The sequence below is a fragment of the Myxine glutinosa genome, chromosome 5, assembly GCF_964187855.1.
Source record: "Myxine glutinosa chromosome 5, kmMyxGlut1.1, whole genome shotgun sequence".
NCBI lineage: Eukaryota > Metazoa > Chordata > Myxini > Myxiniformes > Myxinidae > Myxine > Myxine glutinosa.
In genome coordinates, this window is record NC_136265.1 from 98496797 (window position 1) to 98510214 (window position 13418).

General features: G+C 43.1%; 1 protein-coding gene across 1 annotated transcript in view; it reads left to right on the forward strand.

Annotated features, from left to right (window-relative positions):
* Positions 1-5632: 5632 nt before the first annotated feature.
* LOC137427320 (uncharacterized) overlaps positions 5633-13418 on the forward strand; it is a 37171-nt gene continuing 29385 nt past the window's right edge. The window contains exons 1-2 of the mRNA XM_068116735.2: positions 5633-5716; positions 9510-9704. Coding sequence (XP_067972836.2) covers positions 9521-9704 — 184 coding nt within the window. The 5' untranslated portion in view covers positions 5633-5716; positions 9510-9520. The remainder of the gene's footprint in view (positions 5717-9509; positions 9705-13418) is intronic.

Below are 13418 nucleotides of genomic sequence, written 5' to 3' on the forward strand. Positions count from 1 at the left end.
AAAATTGTGTGTGTAGTTTTGGAGGAGAGAGAAAATGCATATTTTGGGGGAAAACACCCCCCCCCCCCCTCTCCCATTAGACCTCAAATTTTTTTGGTTTATGTTGTGAACAAACTTTGGTACATCACAGGTGATGAAAGTTGTGGTCAAAATAGTGTCTAGTTTCAGAGGGAATAGCAAATTTCCCTTTTGGGGAGGCCGTTAACCGCCTTCTACCCGGATTTTTTTTAATGCCGTGAAAAAATGTTGTTGCATCACGGGTGATGAACAGGACGTTGTTGTCCGGTTTAATCGAAATTGTGTGTGTGGTTTCTGAGAAGAAAGCAAATATCTATTTTGGGGGGAGCAACCCCCTCTTAGATTTTTTCTTTAATGCCGTGAACTCTTCTCATTGTACACAAGCCTCATCAAACTTTAACTTCAAACGGAGCCAGTGCCATCTGTACCCAAAGCGGATCCAAATATTGTCACCTTGCCAGCTGACAAGGACAGAGCTACTGTAGTCATGGACAAGACAAAATATTCACAAAGTCAAACAACTTCTGGAGGACCAAGAAGCTTGTGTTATGCTGCAGTTTTACTTATGCTTTACTTTGTTTTCCTTAAGTATCACTTAAATTTCACTTAACTTTCACCTGCGTTTCAGCTAAGTTTCACCTGCGTTTCAGCTAAGTTTCACCTGCGTTTCAGCTAAGTTTCACCTGCGTTTCAGCGAAGTTTCAGCTAAGTTTCACCTGTGTTTCAGCTAAGTTTCACCTGCGTTTCAGCTAAGTTTCACCTGCGTTTCAGCTAAGTTTCACATAGGTTTCACCTGCGTTTCACCTAAGCTTCACCTACGTTTCACCTATGTTACGTTTCACCTATGTTACGTTTCACCTACGTTACGTTTCACCTGCGTTACGTTTCACCTACGTTACGTTTCACCTACGTTACGTTTCACCTACGTTACGTTTCACCTACGTTACGTTTCACCTCCGTTACGTTTCACCTACGTTACGTTTCACCGACGTTACGTTTCACCTACGTTACGTTTCACCTACGTTACGTTTCACCTACGTTACGTTTCACCTACGTTACGTTTCACCTACGTTACGTTTCACCTACGTTACGTTTCACCTACGTTACGTTTCACCTACGTTACGTTTCACCTACGTTACGTTTCACCTACGTTACGTTTCACCTACGTTACGTTTCACCGACGTTACGTTTCACCGACGTTACGTTTCACCTACGTTACGTTTCACCTTCGTTACGTTTCACCTACGTTACGTTTCACCTACGTTACGTTTCACCTACGTTACCTTTCACCTACGTTACGTTTCACCTACGTTACGTTTCACCTACGTTACGTTTCACCGACGTTACGTTTCACCTACGTTACGTTTCACCTACGTTACGTTTCACTTACGTTACGATTCACCGACGTTACATTTCACCTACGTTACGTTTCACCTACGTTACGTTTCACCTACATTACGTTTCACCGACGTTACGTTTCACCTACGTTACGTTTCACCGACGTTACGTTTCACCTACGTTACGTTTCACCTACGTTACGTTTCACTTACGTTACGATTCACCGACGTTACATTTCACCTACGTTACGTTTCACCTGCGTTACGTTTCACCTACGTTACGTTTCACCTACGTAAAGTTTCCTGAATTCTGGTCATGTCGAAACGAACAATTGACAGTTTTGTCATCATGCAACGGGACATGATAAGCACGTTTAAAGAACAACTCAATGCTGTCTTTCCCGATATCCAATTCACAATGGAAGAAGAAGCGAATCAACAAATTGCATTTTTGGATGTTTTGGTTTCCCGGAAATTTGAGAAACTGCAGACAACCGTATACTTCCCCTACAGGAAGGCATCTAATACCACTCAGATTCCATACATGACAAACGTATCGGTAGCTCCTGCTCGCCTGCTGGCCCCGTTTGAAGTTGGGATTGCACATCGACCTGATGCTATCATTAAACGTCGGATCATGCAACCCAAAGACTGATTGAGGGTCTTCAGATTGAGGATAGAGAGGTTCTTCTTCCTCCTTCCATTGCGCTGCCACCATGACCACCTCCCATAACCCAAAATCCACAGACTATATAGGTTGGTAACCATTGCACATTTTAGACAGTACTGTCTTTCATTTGGCTTCTCTTTGCAGAAAGATTTAGACAGCTTCAAGTCGGTTCCTTCACCTCTCCAGACACATTTGAGACATTAGCGATCCTTATTACCTCCGCCACCGAAGGTGGATGGAGGTTGTTTTCACCCCTGTCTGTTTGTCCGTCTGTGAACAATATATCTCAAGATGTTGTGGACGCATTCAAACAAAATTTGGCAGATATTTAGCGTATGTGACAAGGACGGAATTATTCGATTTTGGTGAAGATCCGGATTCGGATCCGGCTAGTAGAATATTTAAAGTGATTCTTCGCCATTGGGAGATGGGGCCAAAAACGATACATAGCAGGATATCTCAAAACGTTGTGGATGGATTTGGACGAAACCTGTCGGATCGGTTGGGTGTCTGACAAGGACTGTTCGATTCAATTTTGGTGAAGATCTGAATATGGATTCGGATATGAGAACTATTTATTTTTTAAGTGATTCTTCACCATTGGGAGATCGGGCCAAAAACGATACATAGCAGGATATCTCAAAAAGTTGTGGATGGATTTGGACGAAACCTGTCGGATCGGTTGGGTGTCTGACAAGGACTATTCGATTCAATTTTGGTGAAGATCTGGATAGGGATTCGGATATGAGAATTATTTATTTTTTAAGTGATTCTTCACCATTGGGAGATCGGGCCAAAAACGATACATAGCAGGATATCTCAAAAAGTTGTGGATGGATTTGGACGAAACTTGGTAGACCGGTTGGTTGTGTGACGAGGACTATTTGATTCAATTTTGGTGAAGATCTGATTATGGATCCAGATACGAGAGTTATTTAATTTTTAAGTGATTCTTCACCGCTGAGAGATCGGATGAAAATCGATATATAACATGATGTTTAAAAAAGTTATGGACGACTTATGAGTAAACTTGGTGGACGAGTTGCTTTGGTGACAAGAACAAGCCGATTCGATTTTGGTTCAGGTCTGAATCCAGATCTGGCCCATCAGTGGGATACAATACATAAACTGTTCAACTTGGCGGAGGTATGCTCTCTACCGAGTGCCGTTCTCCTACTCCCTATAAATTCACCATTCACAGTTTCCTTGGTTGCCCATATTTTACACCACACACAGACACATTTATGAAATGCCTGCACCTCACATGAACCACTCACCACAAGGGAAGAACGTTGTAGCATTTGAATATACTTTGGCGGGAATGCTGGCAGGTGGGAATGGTGGCAATCACGAAAGGGAGTCATGGGAAGTATGCAGGGCATTTCCAGGAATAAGGGAAAGGGGAAGAAGGTGGTGCTCCAGAAAGCGCCCCAAACCAAACGCCCTGTGTGGGATCAGAGATGACGATCTGAACTCGAATCCCACCAGACTCAGCCCCGCTCAAGCGGGATAAAGGGCGGAACGTGGGCGCCGTCGGGCACCTTCCGACTAAACTGGAGATCTGTTGCCAAGAGGGGAGGAGAACCTGCCTGCCACCGGAAAGATTCACGTTGGCTGTACCGAGACCCCTTGCTCTGGACCGAGACCCCTTGCTCTGCACCGAGACCCCTTGTTCTGGACCGAGACCCCTTGTTCTGGACCGAGACCCGTTGCGCTGGACCGAGACCCGTTGCGCTGGACCGAGACCCGTTGCGCTGGACCGAGACCCGTTGCGCTGGACCGAGACCCGTTGCGCTGGACCGAGACCCGTTGCGCTCGCCGAACCGAGGTGCACGGTATGAGGAGGTCCAGGCTGTGCTAAGCTTCAAGCGCTGTTCAGTGGGTCCGAGATGCGAGGCAGGCAGACAAGTGGAGACCTCTGGTGAAGGACGAGGCTTGCTAACCCCTTCATAATTAACACTTTTAATTTGTCTCTCTTGACGCACAAAGAGCCTGGTGACCACAGAGCTAAAGAGTGATCAACATCCAGAGTGAAACAGAGTAATCAACAACTTGCGTCCCCCTTGGCAAGGCCGGACATATAGACAAGCAGCACACGTCTTTCCTCTCCGCACAACACCGCAAACGCCTGCACTGCACCACCATACTGACCATTCCCCCTTCAATGCCCCCCCACCCCTCCTACCTGTATCAGGGACGGTGCCCAAGTAAGCCAAGGGCCGAACCTAAACCCTGAACTCAATTCTGCCCCTTCTTATCTTCTTTCCATCTAATTTCCTCGGTGTGATTTTGCTGGACCCATGTCATGTATGTTAGTGCGAAGTAAGATTGCAGAAGGGGTTAAGAGTTAACAGGGATAAGCTTTTTGTGGTAATTTTGACTGTGATTTATTTTATGGTGATCCTTTCCTTGTGCGTTATTACCCTCGCCAGAGGAGAGGTATTGCATTTGAGTCAGTTTGTTACTTGGCAAAAAAAATTTTTTAGGACTAGTATGTTGATCGCTCCTGTTTGTGTGTTTGTTACTTACAAAATCGAAGATTTTTCAAGTATATTGGTCGGTTGCGTTTGTGGTTCTCTGTCTGTCTGTTTGTTTGTCTGTTTGTCACCGGCCTACAGGTCACAATTCTAAACCGATCGTGACGACACCACCAAGTTGTCTCAGTCGTCCCAATTGAGAAGCCTATTGATTTTGAGGTCAAAGGTCATCCTGAGGTCAAATTTCTAAAATCGCCATTTTAAATCCGATTGACTGGAAAATTGAATAACATTTGTATATTGAGTCAATAAATTGGGGAATGAACTATTTTTGAGGTCAAAAGGTCAAAGGTCAACTCGAGGTCAAATTTTAAAAGATCAATTTTCATCCAAAAAGCCATCAATTCTCAACCGATTGACTTGAAAATTGAACAGCATTTGCATATCGAGTCACTAAATTGGGGAACATACAATTTTTGAGGTCAAAGGTCAACGCAAGGTCAAACTTCCAAAATCATCACTTTTCATCTGAAAAACCATCAATTTTCAGCCGATTGACTTGAAAATTGAACAGCATTTGTACATTGCCTCACTGAATTGGGAAACCACCTACTTATGAGGTCAAAAGGTCAAAGGTCAACTCAAGGTCAAACTTCTAAAATCATCATTTTTCATCTGAAAAATCGTCACTTTTCATCCTGTTGACCCGAGCTTTGATCAAGATTGTAAATTTTAATCTTCATGAAATGGACAATTTGCTGTATCAATGGAAAACTTTTGGGGGGGGAGGGACAAAACAATATTAATCTGAATAATTGGTAATTTTCAATCAGTCACATGAGGAATTAATAAATTAGATGAAGTAAAAAAGGACAAAACACAGAGAAAGGCGTCTTGTCGTATGCTAACCGTGCACACAAAATATAATTAATCATCAACAACCTTTCGATGGCGTTTGGCAATGAAAACGTCAACGGGGGTGTATATACTAGCTTGGTTTGTCGAATCTTCTTTTTCCTCGGTTTTTTCAGCGATGGAAATTTTTCTATCTAACTTTTTAAAACCTGGAAACAATGTTCTGGTAATCGTCGCTCGTGGAGGTGAGATAACGTTCGAGAGAAAGTGTCAATAGTTTAGAGAAGAAGAAGAGCAATTCGTGGTTCCGGTTCGCGGGACAGAAACAACGAAAGACGTTTTACAAAGGGAGTTGTGAGGTAAGAGTTGTGGAGAGTTCGGGTTTCGGGACATATTCCTGAGAATAACTTAAAGCTCCTGGTACAGATGATGATATGTGTGTTTAAATATATTTACATTCTCCACTCTAACGAAGGTGCATTGTTTGAGAAATGGGAAACGCTGTTACGTGATGACGTCACTGAGGAACGAAGGTTCATAGTTTTAGAAATGGGAGACGCTGAATGACGCTGTTACGTGATGACGTCATCAATGAAATCCTTTAACCCTTTTCATCCGATTGACTTGAAAATTGAACAGCATTTGTGCATTGCCTCACTGAATTGGGAAACCACCTACTTATGAGGTCAAAAGGTCAAAGGTCAACTCAAGGTCAAACTTCTAAAATCATATAATGGGTCTAAACGTCTAGGGGTCTAAGCAGTCTGAAGGATGTAAATGTCTTCAGGAGTCGAAGGGGTCTAAAGGGTCTTAAAATTCTGAAACCCTTTGCGTACGGGATTTTTTTTAAATAAAAATACCCCCGGCACGGCATTAATTTGGCATTTTGGTACGGGGATGCAACCACGTACTGACGATCTATTTATAGGTATAGTCGATGATGTGTAGTGACGTCATCCGTACACAAAACTTTTTCGCGGGTTGCGGCACTGGACGTCATCCGTACTCAAAGGGTTAATGTAGAATCTGATTTTTGATCTTTAGAAGGGGAGTAAATGTAAAACGGGTAATCTGAGGTAAACCAAGGGAGATGAGATGAGGTAAAGATGTGTGGAACATGTAAACTGAAAAAAAACCAGAACAAAATGGACTGATATCACAGAATGGGGAAACAATAGTGATAAATATTAAAGTGATTGCTCATGCCTTGGTCACATATGATGCTGCCGCCGCACGGTTCTGCGGTCTGCGGTTTGTAGATGGGATTTTTACAAATCGTACGGCTTTGCGGGCTGCTGCAGCAGTGTTCACAAATGTTACGGGGTCCTCACGGCAATCGTAAAAGTCATGAAATCAAAATGCGTGAGGAGACCGCAAGGCGAACCGCGAGGCGCTCTCACGGTTGTTGCGGTTGTCACGGTTGCCGTTAGGCCATCGTACGGCAGCACTAAAGTCACTGCATGGCCGCCGTACGATATTTAGAACATCGTACGGCCATCTCACGGAGGCCGCAAGACCTTGCGATACTACATGCGGTGGGGTTGCGGCCTACGGCCTAGCGATTTCCGAAAAAAAGTTTAATGTCAAATTAAAAAAATCGTAAGCCCCTGCGACGAGCAAAAAACCTTGAGATCGCCTCACGGCTACCGTATCTACCGTGCGGCCACCGCACAGTTATGGCAATTTTGGGGACTTACGGCCGCCACCAACACGCCGCAGACCATTTGTGACTGAGGCATTAGTCTGTGAGAGGTTTTCAACAACTGGTAAATGTGCTGTCAGTGTTAATTCATTCCCCACCCAACAACCCCCTTCACCACCTTCACCCTCACCCCTACCCCCCCACCCCCCAATTGATTAAAATGAAAAGCATGTTCTGTATATATATATATATATATATATATATATATATATATATATATATATATATATATATATACATACATACATACATACATACATACATACATACATACATACATACATACATACATACATACATACATACATACATACATACATACATACATACATACATACATCTACTATATAAGAGAGATGTCTGTCTGTCTCTGTGTCGCCATTTTTCTCAGAGATGGCTGAACGGATCTTCGTCAAACTTTCATAGGTTCATCAGTGAATGACTGGGAGTGTTTTAGGCAAAAAAAAAATTATATATGAAAAAAAAAAAGATTGTTTTTTTTGGAGTTTAAAAAATAATAATCACTCGACAGTGCCTAAGCTTTTTGAAATTAATGACAGTTATATGCAAGTACACATTCACATAAATAAATACAAAGCAATCACCAGACATTTGAATACAAATAAATCAAACAATTCAGGAAGTGTACGAAGTTGGTAGTACGGCTTCTTCTTCCTCTTCTTCTTCCTGATCGGCATCACTGGTAACGCAGGAACGGGATGAACGCCACATTCCCCAGCATATATTTAACGAAAAGGTGCTGAACCCCCTTCCTCCCCCTTCCTCTCCTGCCAATCCCCCCTGCCAATTGGGTCTTTTTGATATTTTGGGCCTACAGGGTGTTTTTGGTCTTTGAGGGTCTTCAGGGCATTTTGTATCTTTGGGGTCTTCTGGGTCTTTGAGGGTCTTTAGCATGTTTGGGTCTTCGGGATCTCCCCAGTGTTTTGGGTGTTTTGGATCTTCATGGTTTTTTTTCAGTATTTTGGGTCTTCGTGGTCTTTTGGGCCTTTTACGTCTTCGTGGCATTTAAGGGTCTTCAGGGTCTTTTAGGTATTTTGGGTCTTCTGGGTCTTTTGGGACTTTAAACATTGCACCCGGGGAGTGATGATGCAGTTTCGTACCGATGGTAGTGTCTTTAATTTGCAGCGTCTGAAGGCCAAGTCCAGAATACGGAAATGTTGCCCCGTGATCTACTTTTGCCGATGACTGAGCACTCTTCAGACATAATCTCAAAGATATGCAATTTATTGTCAACTGCTTTGCGCAATCTGCTCGTCACTATGGCTTACGATTAACCTCAAGAAGACCGAGGCTATGCTTCAGCCGAGACCAGAAGGTGCTTATACCGTCCCATCCATTACCATCGATGACACGCCACTCAAAGAATTGTCAAAACATAGGTTATGCTACTTTGGAGGTGTCCTTTCTCAAAATGCAGTGATTGACGACGCAGTAACATCAAGACTCGCTAAAGCACGTGTGCCCTTTGGAAGATTGATGCATCACCTCTGGCATGAACGTGGCATACGCCTGGAAGCAAAGATCATTGTCTGTCGTGCCATTGTTTTATCGACATTCCTGTATGGATGCGAATCTTGGACACCCTATCATTGCCATATAAAACTCCTCGATCAATGCCACATGTGATGCCTTCATAAGATTATTGGCATCACCTGGCAGGGCAGAATACCTAACCCCTCAATCCTAAACTGCTGCGACATCCAAGGAATTGAGTATTTCCTGATGCAAACCCAGCTTCGCTGCTCAGGTCACTTCACACACATGGAAGACCACAGCATCCAAAGAGCGCTTTTCTATGGTCAACTTCAACTTGGTAAACGTCATGTGGTGGACAAAGGAAACACTATTTAGGATGCCCTTAAGTTTACACTCAAGCCTTGTGCCATTCCAGTCGTCACCTGGGAACATCAGGCCACAAAGAGGTCAGCTTGACGCAACATTTGCCGCAAAGGCCTGGACCACTTTGAATGAATGACTTGCTCTCGAGAGACAGTGGAGGAAAGAAAGGAAAACCTGCCAATGACAATCTCCGCAAGGACCTGTCTATACCTGTGATGTTTGTGGTTGATGCTGTGGGTCCCACATTGGCTTATACAGCCATCGCACAATGCTTATTGAGCACGCCAACATAGGGGGGAGATTCATAGAAAGAGACGACTCACACCATCATTGTCACGTATTTATAAATATTTCCTTTTTCACACCAGCTTCCTTGGAAAAAAAAATGGGTTTGGGGGGTTAGGGTGTCAAAATGTGTGCAGATATGTGTGGTGGCATTTAAAGTACTGTTATTGAATTAGACAGAGGATAAAGCCTCAAGTACAAGGTAGTTCACATGTAGTTACTGTGCAGGATCAAGGTATTCAGAGTGCAGGAAACATCAGGAAGAGTGGTATGTTTACTGCCTATTGTTTCCTTCGTCTTTAAAGGATCACCTACCATGTACGCTCAAGTTGGCTGTTGGAAGGATTCCTGTGGTGTGCAGCCGGAATCGGAACAGCCGACTGTGCTCGAGTGTGGAATAAAGGTTGAGGAGCTGGAAGAATCTTCTGAGATTCTGCAGATAAAAATAGAGGATGTGAACTCCTTTGGTCTGGAAGAGGAGCAAAGCGACCAGCTGAATGGTGAGTTGTGTGATCTACGTCACTTCTGATGGGATCTGTGTTTGTTTATTACCGAGTTATTCCAATTTGTTACTGAAGTATACAGTGTTATTAAGTGAAGTAAGATGACAGGCAGACGTTTGGCACATCATGATGATGACATGTACAAAAAGATGATGACAGGCTGACTTTAGCATGTAGTCATACTAATGTGATCAGAAGACTAACCAGACAAATAAAATCCTTCCTCTTCTTCGGATTTAAAAATCCTTCCTCTTCTCCAATGGCTTGATCTCTGATCATCAATTTAGTTTCAGACCAGATCACTCTACTCTGGACATGCTGCTTCTGCTTTCTCAACAATGGATGGAGGTCCTCAATGCCAAACAGGAAATTAGAGCTGTCTCCCTTGACATATCATGTGCCTTCGATACGGTCTGGCACCCCGCTCTGCTCACCAAACTCACCTCTTATAGTATCCATGTAAATCTCCATGCATGGCTTGTGGACTTCCTCTGGTCGTAGTCATTGTGTGGCCCTGAATGGATTTCTCTCTCCCCTTCTGGATCTCCCCTTCCTGTTCAGGCTGAAGTTCCCCAAGGCAGTGTTCTGAATCACAGACTGGTCAAACAAGTGGAACATGTCTTTCAATCCTGACAAATCTGAAACTCTCACTATGTCTCTTCGAAAAGACCGTCTGGACAACCCTCCCATCTACTTTCTCAACAATCCTCTCCAAGAAGTTCTGTCACTCAATCTCTTGGGTCTCACAATCTGCCATGATCTTTCTTGGGAAGAACCCATTTCCAAGCCGGCCTCCAAAGCCAGTCGCCGACTAGGCATTCTCCGTCGTGTCAAAGTCCTTCCTTGACACACCTGAGCTCCTCACCACATACAAGGCTTTCATCCGCAGCTCCATGGAATACTGTTCTCCCCTCTGGGCTGGTGCTACTGCCTCACACCTAGCTCGGCTTCACGCTGTTGAAACCAAAGCTTTCAGAATCATTGGAATCTCCCGCGATGAAGCTAACTCCAAGGGCCTTTCACTCACTCACCGCAGGCAGGTTGGTGGGCTTTCTGTCTTCTACCGACTCCTCTCCGGCCTAGCCCCCTCAGCCCTGTCTGTGCTCTGTCCCCCAAATATTCCTACAGGTCGCACAAGATCTGCCTGCAACCATCTTCTGGTGAAACTGCCAAAATCAAGACTCTCTGCTCACCTTCACTCTTTCATTCCGCTTTTCTCCCGCCTCTGGAACAAACTCCCCCACTCTCTTCAATCCCACTCATCTCTCCAGGTCTTTAAAACAGCTGTTCACCACCATCTCTTATCTATCCCCATCCAAAACCTTGATGTTTTATACTCCTGTTAATTCACCCCAGATCCACTTTTCTGAAATACCGACTTCTTTTCTGGAGGTGGAGGTCCTAGCTGTGTCCGTGTTTTTTTACGTCTCCCACCCCCACCTCCCCCCCCCCCCCCCCCGCGCCCCTTACCACACCTCCTCCCCCCAACCCCTCTCGCTCCCACAAATCTCCCGATGTCCCTGCTCTCAAATGTTGTACTTGTGTGCTTCCCCCTCTCTCCCCATCTTGTCTCCCGCTACCTTTATTTCGTCTTATGTGTCCGTTTCTTTTTTAGTCATTAATGTTCGCTCTTACACGAGCCTCGATCTTGTATACAAAAAAAAAAAAAAATTTTTTAGTATACCAAATGCTGGTTGTGTTCCTCATGACGGGATTGACATTTATAGTTCTTGTGCCCATGGTAAAAAGAGATTTGATTCCGACCACCGTTATGCTTCTAATCTGTTTACAGCCGTCAAATTTGCGGGTCTCAAAGTGTGTGGTGTGGCTTGTAAAGCTAAGCGTGGCATCTTTGATTTTTATAAAAAGGATTTTGATTTTGTTTGTTTGTCTGAAACCAAAACTGACTCATTTGAAGAGGATTGTTTCCAACCTTCCGCCTCGTGTTTACGGAGTAGAAGTCTCCTTCTCATAAGTTTGACAGCGTGCAGGTCTTTGTGTACCGGTAAAAACTATTCACTTTCACCATATTTCATTAATTCCGGACACCTGCTCAGAAAACGTCTTATGGTTGAAGGTCAACAAGCCGAATTTTGACCTCAAATAAATTATTGGTGCTGTATATATTCCGCATGAGGTTTCTATGTCCCACAACAACCTTCTTTTTGGTCTTATTGCAGAAGACATTATAAACTTCAGTGGTAATTCTGAAATATCCTTAATATTAATTGGTGACTTCACTTCAAGAACTGGTCTTTTAAAATGAATTTATAGACATTGAAGAGTTTTTTGCTCTTTTTGATGGCATTGACGATGTTGATAATGACCTATTCAATCGTAAACAAAATATTGAACTGCTTGGGATCCAGAATGACAGATTTATTGTTGATACTGTGATCAACAATAATGGTGATGAAATGATTGAACTATGTAAGGGTCTTGATTTGAAGATTGTTATTGGTAGGATCGGTGCCGACTTTGGTCACGGAATTCCTCCTGTAATGAACCTAATGGTGAATGTACGGTTGATGACGTCTTGGTGTCACCATTTAGTTTGTCCAGAATTGTAGATTTTCCAGGTGGTTGTCATGACCCATGTTTGATATTCATAGCCCTGTAGAAGTAACTATCAAAAAATGTACCGGAAGTTCTATTTGTCATTTGTCTCATCAGGCTAATGCTGTCGATCTGAATGATGAATTGTGTCATGTTAGTCATTTTAATAGGTAAGGGAAAAATGGCTGCCTGAACTTGCTGAGGAGTACATATGCATCATCCTTCTTTTAATGCCAAAAATATTGCATACTTATCAGAGAAGCTTGATAATATACAGTATGATTCACTGGATCACAGTACGCTTGATGAACTCAAATCACTTGTGTGATATTTATCTGAATCCTGCAAAGCTGCTGAGTTTGATTAAGGATAAATCTACTACAAATACACAATCTTGTAAGCCGTACAAGCCTCGTAGGACTGGAAATATTGGTGGTAACAAACCATGGTTTGACCAAGATTGTCATGCAACTAGAACAATGCGACTGTCGCCAATATGCCTACGCATAGTCCCACAATGGGTAGATGCCATCACTCTGCATATGTATGGGTAGCGGATCATGTTTGTAAAGTTTTGTGTTGATCGGACAAGATTCGTTTTTCTATCCAAGATGGCTGCCAAACCACGTGACTTATGACATCATTTTCAAACGATATGCAACAGTGCTGTTAGATGATATTTGTAAAATTTTGCATCGACATAGTGAGCAGTTTCACAGATATAATCATATAATAGTTTCCTTCAATCCAATATGGCTGCCAAACCATGACCTATGATGTCATAAATTTAATGTTTCAATAAAAATGGGTCATAGATCATGTGCATGCAATTTCAGATTTTTAGGATAAGGAATTCAATTAAAACATTTTTGGCTGGTATACCACTTCACCTATGATGTCATCATTATCATGCTTTTGTTCCCCATTGGGAGTACTTGACAATGTGCGAAGTTTCAAATGTTTCCATTCAGTCGTTTCCGAGAAATAATTTTTTAATTATTTGCTTTTAATCCAAGATGGCTGCCATACCACGTGACCTATGATGTCACAATTATCATAAAAACATTCTGCATGGGTGTAACTCCTACCCTGAAAGTTTTGTCTCAATCAGACATATGGTTGCTGAAAAAAAACTAGGTTTAGCACGGACGGACT